This window comes from Felis catus, chromosome C1 (assembly GCF_018350175.1).
Source record: "Felis catus isolate Fca126 chromosome C1, F.catus_Fca126_mat1.0, whole genome shotgun sequence".
NCBI classification, from domain to species: domain Eukaryota; kingdom Metazoa; phylum Chordata; class Mammalia; order Carnivora; family Felidae; genus Felis; species Felis catus.
Window position 1 is genome coordinate 41,741,375 of NC_058375.1, and position 17,675 is coordinate 41,759,049.

At 42.8% G+C, this 17,675-nt stretch overlaps 1 protein-coding gene across 4 annotated transcripts in view; it reads right to left on the minus strand.

The window, feature by feature from the left end:
• Positions 1-627: 627 nt before the first annotated feature.
• RAB3B (RAB3B, member RAS oncogene family) overlaps positions 628-17,675 on the minus strand; it is a 75,502-nt gene continuing 58,454 nt past the window's right edge. For all 4 annotated transcript variants that reach the window (XM_019837002.3, XM_045035817.1, XM_045035816.1 and 1 more), the window contains 2 exons: positions 16,754-16,878; positions 628-4,198 (listed from right to left, as the gene is read on the minus strand). In XM_019837002.3, the coding sequence (XP_019692561.1) occupies positions 4,011-4,198; positions 16,754-16,878 (313 nt within the window). In that variant the 3' untranslated portion in view covers positions 628-4,010. The remainder of the gene's footprint in view (positions 4,199-16,753; positions 16,879-17,675) is intronic.

Below are 17,675 nucleotides of genomic sequence, written 5' to 3' on the forward strand. Positions count from 1 at the left end.
GGAGAATATTCATATCATTCTGTGGACATTACAAGGCTGCACTCACAAAGTAATTGTGAGAGCAAAGGATTCTCAGAGATAATTAAACAATCTCAATTGGGACATTGGAGTCGGTCACTACTACTACTCTTGAGACACAACTTGAAGAGAAAAATTGAATGAAAACGAGTCAGACAGAGGTGAATTCAAATGACACTACCAAGTGACTTAAACATGTTAACTTTCCCAAGGCTATGTTTCCCTGACTGCCAAATTGGGATAATATTTTAGAAACAGCACATCCATTAGACTATAGGTACCTTGTAGGCAGGCATAATTTGTTTTCATATATATTTATCTAGTGTTTAACAGTGCCAGACTCACAGTAGATACAGAATAGATAAATTTCTACCTAGAGATAACCCAAGATCTAGTCCTGACTCTATCACTAATACACTCTCAGAGTGACCTTAGGAAATTTCCTTTTCCCAGGACTGCAACCTTCCTCTTTGTAAAATGGGAAGCCTGGACAAGCTTTTCTCTAAACTCCTTCCAGATCTAATATTTGAGTCTGTGGCCATTTAGTACAGTCTACCCCATTGCTGCTCCCAGAAGTTAATTAATGCTACAGACTGAGGAGACAATAAGTCACGAATCACTTTGTATTTACAGATACACATGCATTTAAAACAGATTCTGTAAATAGCTATGATACTGTATTGCACATTTGGCCTTCTTTTGCCTCTTTTGAGGCCAAGAGGTTTTTGTTTGTTTGTTTGTTTGTTTGTTTGTTTAGTCTTCCTTTATTTGGATTGTTAAGCAAGATGAAAACCGGGACAAGTTGCCACTAACACATATTATGCAGCTTGAACCTTGGTGGCTAATTGCACTATTACTGTGATTGATAAACATTGCACTGTAATCGGCTGGAAGCTCCTGGCTTCCATGTGGCAGAAATGAGGTCACAGAGCAGGTCTGGGGGACTGCCATCTAGCAAGCAGCTCTGTTGGTCTGTTGCCCAGTAGGTTTGCCATTATCACATTTAACTCTTGATTCTATCTGTTGTGAAGATGATTGCTCTCTTAAACTAGCTCCTGAGTTTTAAAGACTTTAACAATTTTTAAGTAGAAATTTCACTATTTGCCTGGATATCCAGTATGAGAGAAAAGATTGTTGGATATATGTGCTAAAATATCCAAAGGTCACAAGGAGCTCAGTTTGAAATCCTAGTACTAGGTTAGATGGGTGTTACTGCCCAGAAAAATAGTGATTATACCTGACCTGTATTGACTTAGCAGTATAAAAAGCACATCAAGAATCACTGCCTGTAAAGGGATCACATTTGTCCATGGTTGAAGAAGTTAATCAAGTCACTCCTGCAAAATGCCCCATTGCTGGAGGCTGCTTAAAGCATTGCTTGAGAGGTAGGTAAGAATTTCCTGACAGAGACAGATACAGGGACTTGGTCCTGAAAAACACTGGACAATTTTCGCTCAGGCCCTTGGGACCTGATTGCCTCAGAGACTGACTCCTTTCCAGAAGCATTAGATATCCATCATCTTGGATTAGTCTTAATAGTTGAGTAATTTGTTAACAGATTAGAGACATAAGTCTTTTCTCCAGTGGACTCTGAATCTGATGGCCTTGGGATTGAATCCTAACAGGGCTCTAATACTTGCTAGCTGTATCATCTTGGTCAAGTGTCTTAACCTTTTTGGGTCATAGTTTATCTATAAAAAATATCATATAGAATGTGATAAAGAGCACAGACCTTAGAACCTACTGCCTGGATTTGAACCCCAGCTCTACTATTTACTCGTTATGTGACCTTAGGCATGCTAAAGAACCTTTTTGTATCTTACTTAACCTCATCTTTAAATGAGGTTGATTATAGTGCATCCCTCACAAAGATATTGAGAAGATAAGTTAATATATGTACAGTGCTTAGAACAATGTTTAGTACAGAGTAAGCATGACCTCAGTGTTAGCTACAATGACATTGGGGTGATAATCCTCATCTCTCAGGTTCATTTTGTAGATAAACTGAAATGATAAAAGTGAAAAAAAGAGTCACAGAATTATTAGTGCTAGAAGAGACCTTAAAGATTACCCAAATAACCTCCACATTTTATAGGTGGGAAATCAAGACTCAGAGATGGAGTGATTGGTCCAGAGTCACACTTGATTTAAGGGCAGAGTCCAGGTCTCCTGATTCCAAGTCCAAGTCCAAAAGCTCTATCCTCTGCATCACATCAAAGAAAGCAACAACTCCATGGGGAGGACTCTGGGGGGTCCTCTTATGCAGTCATTGGACCTATGCTAGTTAATGTACTTTCCTAGGATAACGAACTGCATTTGGAATGGACAAAAAACTTGGGAGAGATTCTCCCCCTTCCCCCACCAACTTCTGAGGTGGCATGTTAGTGAAGGGGGAAGTGGGGATTCGGGCTAGGGCTGGGAGGAAAGATTTTTCAAGAATCAGTGCTAGTTCCATGTCATTATTTCAGCTAAAAACCAAACATGTGCCATGTCTAAACAAGCTAGAATCCACTCCATTTGTTTCTGGTGTCAAAGGTTTTCATGTGGTTTTGATTTTGGTTTTGGTTTTTCCTTTTACTCATTATGCGACTAATTAAGCAGCTTTAATTAAGGAGCTTTCCCTAGGAATGGTTTCACATCCTCTCTTCAGTGGAAACTAAGATTTCACTCCCAGGAGGGTGAGTTTGGGATTGGGACCTCTGAGTTCAGTTTTCCCAATTTTTTCAGGGTCATGCCCCCTAGATTTATTCTGCCTTAAATTACATTTCCCAGTTGTACTACTCAGCAGTGATTGAAAGATGGGTTGGAGGAAAGGGCAGTTTGGAGGGAAGACACCATGAAGAACAGCAGAACTATCTGACTTGGAGAAAAGGCAGAGGTCATGATTTCTGTTCTCAAATTATCTGAGGGTGTCAAGGGGCAGAGACTGTGAGGTCTCTGACAGCAGAGCTGGTACAAATGGGGTAAAAAGAGGAAGAAGAATTTCCAGGGCACAGATTTCAGCCTAAAGCAAGGAAAACTTTCAATTATGAGAGTTGCCCAAAGATGGTACGGACAACAAGCTCCCATCCCTGCCTAGAAGGTATGCTTTAGAAGAAAGAGATTTGGTTGTGAGGTCTGACAGCCACTTATCAGAGATGTGAAGACTGGAATTGACTAGTCAGACCAGGTAACTCTAAATATTTCAAATTCTGGGAGTGTAAAAAACAAAGACCAATTTCATGGAGTTCCCACGGTTAAGAACCACCTGGAAAGCAGCAAAATCAGAAAGTCATGACCTGTTCCTTTATCTTGCCTGTGATTCTCTTTTCTTTCTCTTTCTCTTTCTTGAGCTCACTCGTCTACTCTTTAATATAGCAGGAACCTTTGACATTTTGCAGGGAATAATCTTTTCTTTTAAATGTATTTCTGGCTTAGCCTTTGCTCCTTCAGCATCATTAGAGAGTCTGAGCTCTCTGGAGATTAGCTCTGGCCTGTCACCACAGCAACTGCCCAGGCCCTGTGGGCATCCATGGTAATAGGCATAGGGCTTTGAGAGGAAGCCCCACGGGGAGTCTGATATGAAACAAGCATGTTGTGTATGAGGAGGTTTTCTTTAATAGGATTAGCTGTGTAGGTTGGCCTCACTTACCCAGTTGGCCAGGCCTGAAAAGTGTGCATGTGTCAAATTTTGGTCAAAGGAGGAAATCTTATTTTAAAGGCAGAAAAGAGACTCGCTCTCCACATCCCTGAAGTGAATCCCCTTTGTAAGATTGAGTCTTCTTTTGTAAAGTGAACCTTAACCCATGCCATGACCTGGTTGTTGGTTTGGGGCTGGGTGTCTGCAAGGGAGGCCATCTGCAGAGAATTCGAGGGGCATGCTTCCACCTCCACTGCAGGCAAAGAACAGCAGCAACTCAGCTTGCTTGGGGCTGGGGGTGGACAGAGTGTAATGCGGGAAGCAGAGTGGGTGTGGGGTCACAAGAAGGGGAAATCGGGAGGGTGGGCCTTGCCTAACATGAGCAGTTCTGCTGCAGCAGCGGTGGGGTGTCTGAGAGACGGGTGTTCTTGGAGGTGCCCAACACAGAGGGGTCTGTGTCCAGCGAATCAGACATCTTGTCACAAATGGCATCTACCAGGCGCTCGAAGGCCTGCCTCACACTGATGTTCTCCTTGGCGCTGGCTTCAAAGAAGTCAAACCCTAAGAAGAGAAGACAGAAAATAGTAAGGATTTTTCCCTTCCTTTGTATGCCCCCTGGCCAGAACACTCCGAATTAATACAGCTGGTGCTAAGGAATGAAGTGAGGAGGCCTAATTCCATGGCAGGGGATTCTGCTTTAAAGAAATGGTACAAGGCAGGGGCATTACCTGCACGGGTTTTACAGTCAGTCAGGTCCTGGTTCTACCACTGGTCAGCTGTATTATCCCCAGCAAGTCACATATTCTCTTTATAAATCAAGTCCCTGGTTTATAAATTGTGTTAATTTTACCTAACTCATTAAACAAGATAATGCATGTAAAGTATATAGCCCTGTGCCTGACACAGAGTGGGGGTCACTAGGTGTTTTCTGAAAGAGTGAATACTCCAATATGTGTACACAGCACTTCACAGTGTTCCAATCCATTATTTTGTCTGATCCTCATGTCACCCCTGGGAGGAGGAGTATTTGGGCAGACCCCTCCATTTCACTAGTGCAGACACTGTGGCTTAGAGAAATAAGCTGACTTGCCCAAGATAAATAGAGGCACCAGTTAAAGAAGCCCAAGCTTTGACCTTTTTCACTAGGGCTTTTCCTCCTCTTTCCCTTGCCTTTCAGTCACCTCACAGCCTAGCCCTCTGGGATCTGGAAGGCACCCCAAGATCCACACCAAATAAAGCTTCATTTGCCCTTTCCACCCCAGACCCACTGGCTTATCTCTACTCCATGAGGTTCCTCCTCCCTGAATTCCCCTGGACTTTCTCTATAGCTCTGCCTCCCACACAAACCCAACAGAAGGCACATGGAAGGCTGCACTTGAAGCATAAAATATTCTTGTCTGTTTGGTACCTTGAGATCTTTAGTGACACTTTCTGTGACAAGGAACAGAACTTGATTGTCCCAAGAGACACAAGAAAGTCCCTCCTGATTCAGACAAAGTGGCTACTTCCCAGCTGAGGAATTCTGACCAGGTTGGTGGCAGTTCTTAGAAGTAAAAGCCTCCTTCTCTATAGGTCCCTGACCCAGTCTCCTCCCTCCTATTTGTCCAAGGAACTTCCTCTTTCCTTTCCTTTCAGGTCCATCTTTATTTCTTCTCAAAACTTCTCTCTTCCCTTGTTTTCATGTCTCTCCTTCTTTTCCCTTATGTTCCTCACACTTTCTCCTTTGGATTCTTTATATTTATTGAGCACCCACTATATGTCAGACACGATGCCAGGAGCTTTGGAACTATTATCTTACTGTGGGTAAATATAATCATCTTTAATTTATGAGTGAGAAAATGAAGGCTTCAAGAGATTGCATAACTCACACAAGGTCACGGGACTATATTAGTGGAAATTGGGTTTAAATCTGGGTTTGGCTAGCTCCAAAGTTCATACACAGTCCTGTCTCCTACTTCCTCTCTTTCTCTTCTTTCCGTCTTTATTTCTTTTCTTCCTTCCTTCCTTCTTTTTTAAAAAAATGTTTATTTATTTATTTTGACAGAGAGAGTGTGTGTGCAAGCAGAGGAGGGGCCAAGAGAGAGAGGGAGAAAGAGAATCCCAAGCAGGCTCTGCACTGTAAGCGCAGAGCCCAATGCAGGGCTTGAACCCACAAACTGTGAGATCATGACCTGAACCAAAATCAAGAGCCAGATGCTCAACAGAGTGAGTCACCCAGGTACCCCTCCTTACTTCCTTCTCTCTTTTCTTTCCTTTTCCTTTTCTTTTTCCTTTCTCCTTTCTCCCTTCCCTCCCTTCCTCCCTTCCTTCCTCCCTTCCTTCCTTCCTTCCTTCCTTCCTTCCTTCCTTCCTTCCTTCCTTCCTTCCTTCCTTCTTGACTATACCTTTCTCTTCTTTACAAGTCTCTTTGGCCTTTGCCTTTATCTGACTATTACCCTGTCTGAATCTGGACAAGTCACTTTATCTCTGTGAATCACTTAGCCTCTCTGAGTCTCAGACTCCTCAGTTGTCAAATAGGAATAGCTACAGTGTGTTCCTGCTGAGAACAGCTGGGAGAATTAAGTGAGAGGAGAGATAAACTGGTGTCCGAAGTTGCCTGTTAGAATAACAGTTTCTTTCCTTCTACTTTCATCTGCTCCTCTCACCTCCTCTTCATCCTGTTCTCCTTCTTTTATTGTCTTTTCCCACAAAGGAGGGGCTCTCTTTTCTCCCCACTTCCTACTCCCTATTATCCCACTGTGGACTGAAGGACTGAAGCCCCCGAGAACAAACAAGCCTCCTCTTCCTCCACCATCTCAGCTTGAAGGCACTCCCAGCTCCTTCCAGGCCTCCTTTGGTTGACAGTCTCTCAGTGGCCCTTTTCCCAACCTGAGAAAGGCAAGCAGCAGGAGTGCGTGCTAACCATCCACTTGTGATAAAGAAGGAGTTGGCTGCTGGCTCATTATCTTCAGACTACAGAAACCCAGTCAGCTTCAGAGACCTTCCAGCGTGTAGCTTTTCCTTAATGAGTATCATAAAAATTGACTCTCTGGCCTTTGACTGGCTTATCACAAGTGATAGTTTTTGGAGAAGAGGAGGGAGTTGCTTGCCTAGGAAAGGGGCAAACAGGTAAAGAAGTAAATAGGCTTTAACTATTAGTTTGGATGAAGATGAGGACCCAGTTCAAGGCCAGGGCACAAATCATTTCTGAGGAATTGGCACTGAGGGGAGGACATGTCATGTTGTACAGGTAGGCAGTGGGAAGAGGCCCAGGAGTCATATAACCCGGATTTGATTATAGTCCCTGTCAGCTAATGGCTGTATGACCTTGGGCAAGTTGCCCAACCTCTCTCAGCCTCTATTTCTTTATCTGTAGAATGGGGTGAATATTACCTACCTCATAGTGAGGTAATAAGAATTAAATGCACATAAGTATGTGAAATGATTGGCATATGGAATACATGTTAATTCCCTTTTCCTTATATTCCTAGTTCACTTTAGTCCCAGCTTCCTTGCACCCAGGGCCTTTAGGGAAATCTTCTTTCTCCTAATCATTCAGGGTCAATCAATAAACCAGTCTTTACTGAATATTGACTTTGTGCCAGGTCTCATGTTGAGAGCCAGGGACAAAAGGAGACCAAATCTAATTGTGGAAAAGATACACTAATCAGAGCCCTTATGTATGCATAGTCTATAACAGTTCACAAATACAATTTTATTTATTTTTTTAAGTTTTATTATTTGAGCGAGAGAGAGAAAGAAAGAGAATATGAATCCCAAGCAGGCTCCACGCTGTCAGCACAGAGCCCAACACAGGGCTCCATCTCACGAACCCTGAGATCATGACCTGAGCCAAAATCAAGGGCTCAACTGACTGAGCCACCCAGGTGCCCCCAAAATAATTTTAAAACAACCTTGTGAGCGGGGTGGGGGGCAAGGCAGGGGTTATTACTTGTAAGTTACAGACAGGAAAACCTAGACTTGGGGATGCGGTATAAGCTAGGGCTCTATCCCTTATGCCCCTTTGTCTCGCTCTCAGTTGGAATAGTGACTGAACACTATATAACATTTCTAACCCAAGTAGAGCAAACCAGAGGATGTGCAGGAATGCAGTGGAGAGAGAGAGTGGCATGGGAAGAGAGCAGGAGGAAGCTTCCAGAAATTAGTGGAAAGAAGAATCTTTGAGGCTACAACTGAGGAAAACTCTTCACCTAACTAACTTTTCATTCTTTCAGGCTCAGCTTAGATACAGCCTCTTATACAGCTATAGCACATGTTACCCTGCATGGTAGAAGTCCATTTGACAAGAAGGTCCCTGAACAGGGACTATGCCATTCATCTGAGCCCCAGAAATAGCCAAAGGTATAGGTGTTTGGTGAGTGCTGGTTGATGAAGAGATGACTGAAGGAGGGGGGAAGCATGGAGAGTGTGCTTGAGAGGATGTGGACAGTAGGGGTCATAAAAGTCAGCTCAACATGCACGATGACACTTGGGTGAATCGGTAGTTCTTACCCTTGAGGAGCTCCTAGTCTAGTGTGAGAGACAGACACACTGACAGTATTACCATGATAAATGCTGGAATGGTGGGAAGCAAGGGGATTAGCAGGACACAAGAGGAGGCACCTAACTGTCCTGGGGGGCCAGGGAAGGCTTCTTGGAGAAGCTGATTCCTACACAGATATCAACTAGATAAAGACAGGTGATTGTGAATGTATGTGTGAGCACATTTGTGTGTACTACACAAGGCAGGGGAAGCAGCATGAGCACAGATAATGGGGCAAAAACAGCATTGGTATATGCCAGAGTGAGCATAGTAGTTTGTTATCATTAGAGCAGAAAGCTCAAAGTGATGACAGATGAGACAGTAAGTCTCATGGAGACTCATGGAGGGCTCATGTGTCATGCCAAAGAGACGTCACTGTCATCTTAAAGGTACTCAAGGTGTGGGAACTCTGATTTGAGTAACCAGCTCATGGCCTTAGCCAGCTCATGGGTCTCTTTCCCTAGCAGGACCACTCCAAATTCACATCCATCCAATTACTGTCAGGCTTCTGGAAGGCTCTTCATTAGCAGGCCCAGAAGGTAACCTTTCCCTCAGATTCATTAGTAAGGATTCTCAGGAGCTGAGAACCTAGTGAGGTCAGAAAGATGACAACCAATTAATCAGACTAGCCCTCAGTCCTTTCCTCCCTCTAATTGGCTTCACAACAATATTTCTTCTATCTTTAATAGGGCCCAATTCTTAGCTGAATCTGAGATAATCCACATCCCCCCAGGATCATGTTTACCTATCCTGCCCAAAGGTAGCTGTCATAGACCCAGACTCTACAGTTTGTCCACGCTGCCTGCTTCTGAGTTTGACCTCAGAATCCTATTCAAAAATTCATAACCAACTGAACTTACCTCTCCTCATCCTGACACTGCCCTAGAACACTTCTCCACTTTTATGTTCAAATCCCTTCTCTACCTCCCTCTGATACCTCCCATCTCTGTCATGTATCAATCTTCAATTCATGACCTGCTGGTCATTGATAATTTGGCAAGTGACTCACTGTGTTCCTTTATGCCCAGGGTTGTTCTCATTCTCAGGAACTTTGGGTTTCATGTGGTCAATTCATCTAACACCCTTAATTTCTCAATCATCTCATTTACAGCGACCTTCTCTTTCATTTTGCTCAGCTATGCTTCTGTCCTATTTTGACTTGGATTTGTGTAACTGGGACTGAAAGAGGCCTAATTAATGCAATACCCAGACTCATTGGCTAAACATCCAAGATTTTTCGTGCCTTGGCCTCTATCTACTTCCCTGGCTCCATCTTCCTGGCACACACCATGCTCCAGAGATATGAACACTTTCTCATTTGGTGCCATTACTCATGCTATTACTCTCTAGCTCCTACTCCTAGTTACTTTCATTATTCAACTGTGGAATTACCTTTCTCTTCTCACCCCACCTCCACCACTTAGAACATACAATGTACCTCTCCCCTGTTCTCCCATAGTACCTTACGCAATTGTTTCCATCAGATTCCAACAGCAAAATGGGAACTATTCTTAACATTTAAACTAGAGGAAATTGGTTATATAAGAGACAGAAGAACAAAGAGGCCCATAAGAATAGTGAGGAAACCAGACATTATCACCAACAAATAAAACAAACCTACTACTAAGGCCAAAGGAAGCTAGAGCCCCGAAAGCAGGAGCCAAAGAAGAGGAGTAGCTTCTACTTGAGGAGTCATCCAAGGTGGGGAGAGGGAATATACAGGTTTCCCTTTTCCCCATCTCTAATCACCTGCCTATGTCTCTCCTTGGCTAAATGCATCCAAAAGCCACTGTCACAAGAGCCTGGGAAACACGGCCTGCAAATGTCAACCCCCTGGGATGGGGGTGGGGGACGGGGTGTTTGCAGGAGAGACAGCAGAAGAGTGAAGAATGATATCAAACAGGCTAAGGACTGACACAGCCATCTACCCAAAGGATGTTGAAATTACCTCTCTACTATTTTGTTTCCCTAGTCAATTGGCATCTTGAAGGCAGGGTGAAGGCAGGTGTTCACTTCTGTGTCCCCAGGGTCCATCATGTGTTAGACAACAGTGGCAGATTATTCACTGCCCTCTCTGTACAGGATTTGGCATATCCACCCATCGGCAAGTGCTTTGCAGAACCTCCTTGTGGGAGGATTATATCTTTCTGTTTCATTGACATCAAATTTGATCATGTAACTTGCTTTGGCCAACAGATGTGGGCATTCCAAGTCCCAACAGAAGATTTAAGAGCCTTTGTGTGGTTTAGCCATCCCAGATTAGACCCCAAAGTAGGAAAACACATGGAACAGATTCACAGCTGACTTGCAGCTAGCATATGTGAGAAATAAACCTTTATTATCTAAGCTCCTGACTCGAGTTATGTGTTACCACAACAGAATCTAAAGAAATCTCACTAACACTGTGACTAAGGGTAGAAATTTGAAGAGAAACAGTGGCAAGCTTTTGGGAAAATACCACTGGATGATGATATAATGGGAACATTAGGATTTTTAGTCCAAAGCCTGAGTTTGAGTACCGGGCCTACCACCTGATACCTGCATGGCTTAGAAAAGTTACAGAATCTTTAAATGAAAAAATAAAGAGACAGAAGTGAGTGGCACAGCTCATTGTGTGCAAGAAAACACAAGTTTGGATTCAGCTTCTTCGTCAGTATTATGGAGCTGATGATAATGACATCTTCCAGGCTAGGAGTGAGGATGAGGGTCACAGAAAATTGTTGTGAAAGCACCTTGTAAACTGTAAGTCACTGCATCAAAGTTAGTTACTATCAATGTCAGGTCTTTCCCTGCAACGAGGCTCTGTGGTGCAGGTTTCAACTGTTCATCCCAATCCAAAAAACAAACAAATAAACAAGCCCATTTAACAGGCACCTAAAATAAGCAAGGCAATGTACAAAGGTCTGTGAGGTCTGAGTGATAAGTAGGTATTGTGTGAACTGAAATCATGGAATCAAAGAGAAGGGATAGAGCCAAATGGACCTTCCCATTCAACTAACCCAAATCTCCTATTTTTCAGATGGGTAAACTGAGACCCAGAGACAGGAGACAAGATGCTCAAGATCATATAGCAAATTAGTGGCAGAAACAGGATAAAACCCTCAGCCTCCAACTCCTACTCTGGTGCTTTTCACACTAAACTTTGCTGGAGTGAGTGTATGTGTGTGTTCTAAGACCGCATCGTAAATGAGTCTCTCCCTCCCTTGTAAGCAGAAGTGCGTTTTTCTCTTTTACTATCCTCTCTGGGCTCTGGCCAGGTCCATTTGCATTCAGATCCAGAGAAGGGACAAGATGTCCCTTTCTGAGGGGCACAGGAGGGAAGAGGCCCCAAAATGCCATGCTTCTCACAATAGGAGTCCCTGAAACTGCTCCATACTCCCAAAGATCCACTTGCCACAGTCTCACCCATGTCCCAGGAACTTCGAGGATACTGATAGCCTGCTGCTACTCACAGCTTTAATAAAAGCTAGCAGCTGGCCATATGACTAGATTGGCCTAGTGAGCTAAGAAAAGCTAAGGGAAAGGGAGTCCTGAAGAGGAATCCCATCGAGCAGCGAGTGGCACTACTATGGTGGCAAACAGACCACTGAAACTCAATTGCTGGCATAGCAGAGATAGGACTGAAGTGGGAATGAGGAAGGCTGAGCATCCACCCTCACTGTTCCCAAATCTGATCACATCCTTGCAAAATTCTTAACATGATCCACAGGATCCTTCATGACTTGGCCCTTGCCTACCTCTCCACTCTCACCTCACACTACTCCCCCCTTGATTGTTCAGTCCCTGCGGTATGGCCTTCTTTCAATATCATGAGTGCTTCAAGCTTTACCCCACAGTAGGACTATTCTTGATCTGGAACATGGTCCTCTGCCTCTGTGCCCTGCCCCCGCCCCCACTACACGCTCACTCACACCCACTCTTTGCCTAACTTTTTCTCATCTTTAGTTCTCAGCTTCAGTGTTACTTTCTGGGAGGATCTTGACTCTCCAGTCTAAAATTAAGTTTCTCTGTTTCACTCTCTTCATAGCACTTGTAACTTATGTTACATTTATCTGCCCACCATTCCTTCTTTTAGGGAACCCTATTTTTAAACAGTTGTGGTGGCACTATAGGTCATAATACCCGCCTCCCCCAGCCATTGGAACAGGCACGTGACTCACAGGTGGCCAATCATAGTCTTCCCTAAGATTGAAGGGAGAGAGAAGAGAAGGCCTTTTTTTTTTTTTTTTCAGGAGTTGAGAAGATATGAATCTGGAGCTTCCATCACCCATCTTAATCCCCATGCAGAGTTTGCCTGGAGAAGGAGGGAGGCTGAAGGGATAAACAAAATTGAGAAATGGAAAGGGCAGTTGAATCCTGGGTCTAGTGAACTGTGCAGCTACATGAGCTAATAAGCTATTTTTTTTAATGAAAGCTAGTTTGATTTGGGATTTTATCACTTTCCATAACAAGAGTCCTAACTCATGTAGAACATATCACAATTTTTAACAGCTGTATTGAGATATAATTCACATACCATTCAGTTTGTCTATTTACAACATTTTAAATTATATATTTATTTGTATGATTATTTATTGTCCCCTTCCCATTAGTTCCATGACAGTAAGGATCATAGCTGTTTTGTTCACTATTATATGCCAAATGCTAAAATAGAACCTAGCTCAGAGTTAAGTGCTCAATGAATAAGTGAATAAATGTATGAATGAATGAATGAATGAATGAATGAATGAATATCTACCCTATGCTGGATCCTTAGGATAATGACCCAAATTAGACATAACCTGGTTGCTCTCAAGGTCTAGCAAGAGAAATAGATGTCCAATATGCAAATACTGGTAAGTAATGGAGGAAAACTCAGGAAATTGTACAGGACAGACATGGTTTAACTTTACTGCCCAAATAGGACTAATTCATTAAGACTCTCTTTAAATGCCTTCCTACACCCTACACTAAGAATTAATCTTACTTCCATCTACGTTCCTATATAAATTTGATAGATCTAAACTAACCCCACTATCTCTTAACTTGAGCAAATTATTTAACCCCTCTGAACTTCATTTTTCAGAGTACTGGACAAACCCTATAGTACCTACTTTGAAGGGTTATAGTGAGAATTAGATGAATTACTATACAGCATTTCATATAACACCTAGATCAATATATATATCACCTATTATTACCATATTTAGTGATAATACATGGTACCATATATAGTGAGGTTAAGTAGTTAGGAGCACAGGGTATGGAGCCAGACCACTGCTAGGGTTCAAATTCTGACTCAACCTGTTACTAGCTGTGTGACCTTAAGCAAGTTACTCAATTTCTCTGTGCCTTAGTTTTCTCCTCTGTTTAAAAAAACAAAAACAAAACAAAACAAAACAAAACACCTAACACAACTTAGAGATAAGAGAAGCACATATGTCAGAGAGTTCTAGGGGGATTAAATTAAGTGAGTGATACTTTAAAACACTTAGAATAGTGCCCGGCACATGGTAAACACCTAATAAATATTTAACCAACTCGCTTTTTAAAAATCTTAGTCCTAAGGGCTTGGCATGCTGGTTATTTTTTTTCCAAATACAAAACTACCTCATCTTTTAAAACTTGGTCTAAGGTCTTGATGTACTGATTTTTCCCCCCTTTCTTTTCTTTCTTTCTTTCTTTCTTCCTTCCTTCCTTCCTTCTTTCTTTTCTTTTCTTTTCTTTTCTTTTCTTTTCTTTTCTTTTCTTTTCTTTCTTTCTTTTTATTAAATAGGCTTCATGCCCAGCATGGAGCCCAACGTGGGACTTGAACTCATGACCCTGAGATTAAGACCTGAGCTGAGATCAAGAGTCAGATGCTTAACCAACTAAGCCACCCAGGCACCTCTATATTTTTTTCAAATACATACCAAAGTATATACATAAAATCATCTTGCACACTTCCAATGGCATAAGTCTCTTTGGGAAATGCTAGACTCACACAGTCAACAATTTATAGTACCCTGAACACACAGTGCTGTTCTTTGCCTTTGCCAGTGTTACTCCCCTGAAATGTCCTGGCTTCTCCTCACTTGGCTGCTCCTACTTGTCTTCAAGACTCAGCTTGGGCATCATGTTCTCTGATCCCCGCTGAGTTAGGTAACCTCCTCTGTACCCCCACAACCCTCAGCACATTCCTCTATCACAACACTGATCACTTGGGGTATCACTCTTTCTGTACTTCAGACCAGGGAATGTGTATCCTATTTCACAGCACAGTACCTGGCATAAAGTAGGCGCTCAGAAAGTCTTAATTGGATTGAAGTAAAATGAAGTAGCCAAATACTTAACATAATAAAATTTAATCGAAACATATTTCTGCAGTGTCTACTCAGAGCCAGGCCATATAGTAGGCACTGTGGGCACAAAAATAAACTAGACTCATTTCCTGTCCTCACAGAACTTTAGGGAGATGGACAAGTAAACAAGTGCACCCAAGTGCGATAGGGACTGTGACTGCTGTGTGTCTGAGGTACATTGGGTAGAGGCAAGAGGAAAAGAGCTCTGGGAGCCAGGAAGGGCTTTATAGAAGATGTGAAGCTTGAGCTGCTTTGAAAAGTGAGTTTAGGTTTACTGGCTGGATGAGGGTAGGGGGTGTGGAGTAGAAGAGAGCATTCCGAACAGATGGTTAGTCCAGGGAAAGTGCTGGGAGTCTCCCTGGGGACAGCAGGTTGAAGGCATAAAGTGATAGCAAGGGTCACCCAAACGTATGCTTAGCCACATGCTTACTGTTCTGTGAACCAGGGGGACAGGTAGAGCCTTTCTGGACCCTGTGAACTTCTGTAATGGGGTAAGAACAGCAAAATCCAAGATAACTCAACCTCCCTATTTATTAAACACCTACAGTTTGCTACTTTCTATTCCAGGCCACCCTGGGGAGCAGAGGAGGGAAGAAAGACATATAAGACACTCCCACACATGTACTCATAATATACATAATACAAATATATACCACACACAACTCACATTTATATATTACACAATTTTCCCACCTACAAGCCCAAATACCTATACTCTAGAGACCATAAGGGAGAATAACTTTAAACTTCCTACTCCTCAATACTTACAATACCTAGGTTGTGAGACATATTTAGGGAGGCTGGCTAAAAGTTAAGAAATATATACTTTCTTCTAGATGAAGTTTTTTCTGAGGTGATCCTACATTGAACCCCAATACTGAAAGGAAAGGAAAGGGGGGCGCCTGAGTGGCTCAGTCAGTTAAGCGTCTGACTTCAGCTCAGGTCATGATCTCACGGTTCATGAGTTTGAGCCCCGCGTCGGGCTCTGTGCTGATGGCTCAGAGCCTGGAGCCTGTTTCAGATTCTGTGTCCCCTTCTGTCTGCCCCTCTGCTGCCTGCACTCTGTCTCTTGCATTGCCCCAAAAATAAATAAACATTTAAAAAAAAAAAAGGAAAGGAAAGGAAAGGAAAGGAAAGAAAAGAAAAGAAAAGAAAAAAGCAGCTGCTCCTTTAAGCAAGTATAGGTAGGAGTTCTGCTGTGGGGCCATTGAGACACACCTGAGGTACCTGGGTCTCAGTGGAACACAGAGATAAGAGTGCTTTAATCTTGGAAAAAGTCAGACTGAGCTGCATACCTAAATCACATTATTTCATCCCTTCAAACATTTACTGTTGTTGTGAATTGTGTTTTGGTGAAGAAGCATCAGTTTACATTGAGAGAAATACTAAGACACAGTGTTGTGGTTGCTATAAGGATGTTTGCTATTAAGAACACTGTCACATCCAGCATATAGAGTCTGCTCTATCGTGGCCAGTGAAGAGAATAATGGGTTTGTTTTTATTTTATTTTGGAGGGGTTGTTTTTATTTTAAGGACCATCTTAAGACCATGTAATTGATTATGTTTCTCTCTTTGCATGGCTGGTAGGAAGCTAAAAGCCAATATTTTGACCCAACTCTTACACATGCCTGGGAACCTAAAACATACATACTTATCTCACCCCTGGCTTCCTCTTATTTTCCTCCTATCCTTGTTTTCCCTTTACTTTGATTTTCTAATTTTTTTGATGTATTATGATAATTAAAAAAATTTTTTTAATGTTTATTGATTTCTGGGAGAGCGAGAGAGCACGAGTGGAGAAGGGGCAGAGAAAGAGGGAGGCATAGACTCCAAGGCAGGCTCCAGGCTCTGAGCTGTCAGCACAGAGCTCCATGTGGGGCTCGAACTCACAGATGCGAGATCCTGACCTGAGCCGAAGTTGGATGCCTAACCAACTGAGCCACCCAGGTGCCCCTATTATGATGATTTTTATAAGATACCTCAAAGCCTTTGTGGAAGGCACTGGTGAAAAAAAATTGGTTCATAAATTTAAATTTTACTTATTAATTCAATGTAACAAAATATACACATTATCATAAATAATAAATTACCTAAAATTCATTAGCACAAAGCTTACACGTACATCACACAAATATAAACAATATACATAGAGCACACATGTACATAATTCACAATCACAACATACCTTTAATGTCACACTTAACTGTAAACATGCATGTGCACACACACACACACACACACACACACACACACACACACACGTTGTACACATACCAAGCTGCTCTGCAAGGAGCCGGCCCTTCTCAGTGGGAACAACCCTCTCTTCCTCCATGTCACATTTGTTCCCCACCAGGATAACCTGCGCATTGTCCCAGGAGTAGGTCTTGATCTGAGTAGCCCTAAAGAGAGACCAAGAGAAGACTGTGTTAATGACATCCTGCTCTGGTGGCAGACCCTGCAAAACTCTAAGACGTGGTTTCCCTTCCAGGAGGCAGGCTACACCCAAGTTATGTCAATTAACTCAGTTGAGGACAGACAGATACCTGCCCCTGCTGGTTGTCACAGGTGCTGACCCCTAAGCCCTGGTTGCAAACCTCACCCACCTCTTAGCAGCATTCCTCTAATACATCTGCCCATCCCTCTCTTCACTGGGCAGAGAGTTCTTTCTAAAACATCTAGCTGATCCTTTCCTGAAAGGACTCTTCTATGCTTCCCCCCCCCACCCCCAACCCTGCCCGCAAAACGAGTAGCTATGTGATGAAGTCTATATCCCTCAGGTGTTCAAGAACATTCACATCCTGTCTCTCCAGCTTTATCACACTTCCTCTCACTTCCCACCCATCCCCAAATGCTCTTCCATAGTTTGTGCCTTTGTCTATACTGGGAGTCCCTTCCCCACACTAACTCATCCCCCAAGACCCAAGGATGGTCCCACAATTCCTTGGGGGAAGCCGTCTCAGGCTTTCTCAGGCCCAGCTAGCCTCTCCTTCTTCCTCTGTGACTTGCAAACATTCACTGAAGCCTCAGATGATGAATATTTGTAGAAACCAAAACATCAGCAGTAGTTTCCCTCACAAAAGATGATGATGAAACTTTTCAAAAATACTTTATGTACTTCTCAATTTTTCAAAAGTGAGTATATACTACTTACATAATGAGAAACAAAATTTTAACGTAAGGAATAAAATAGGGCCCT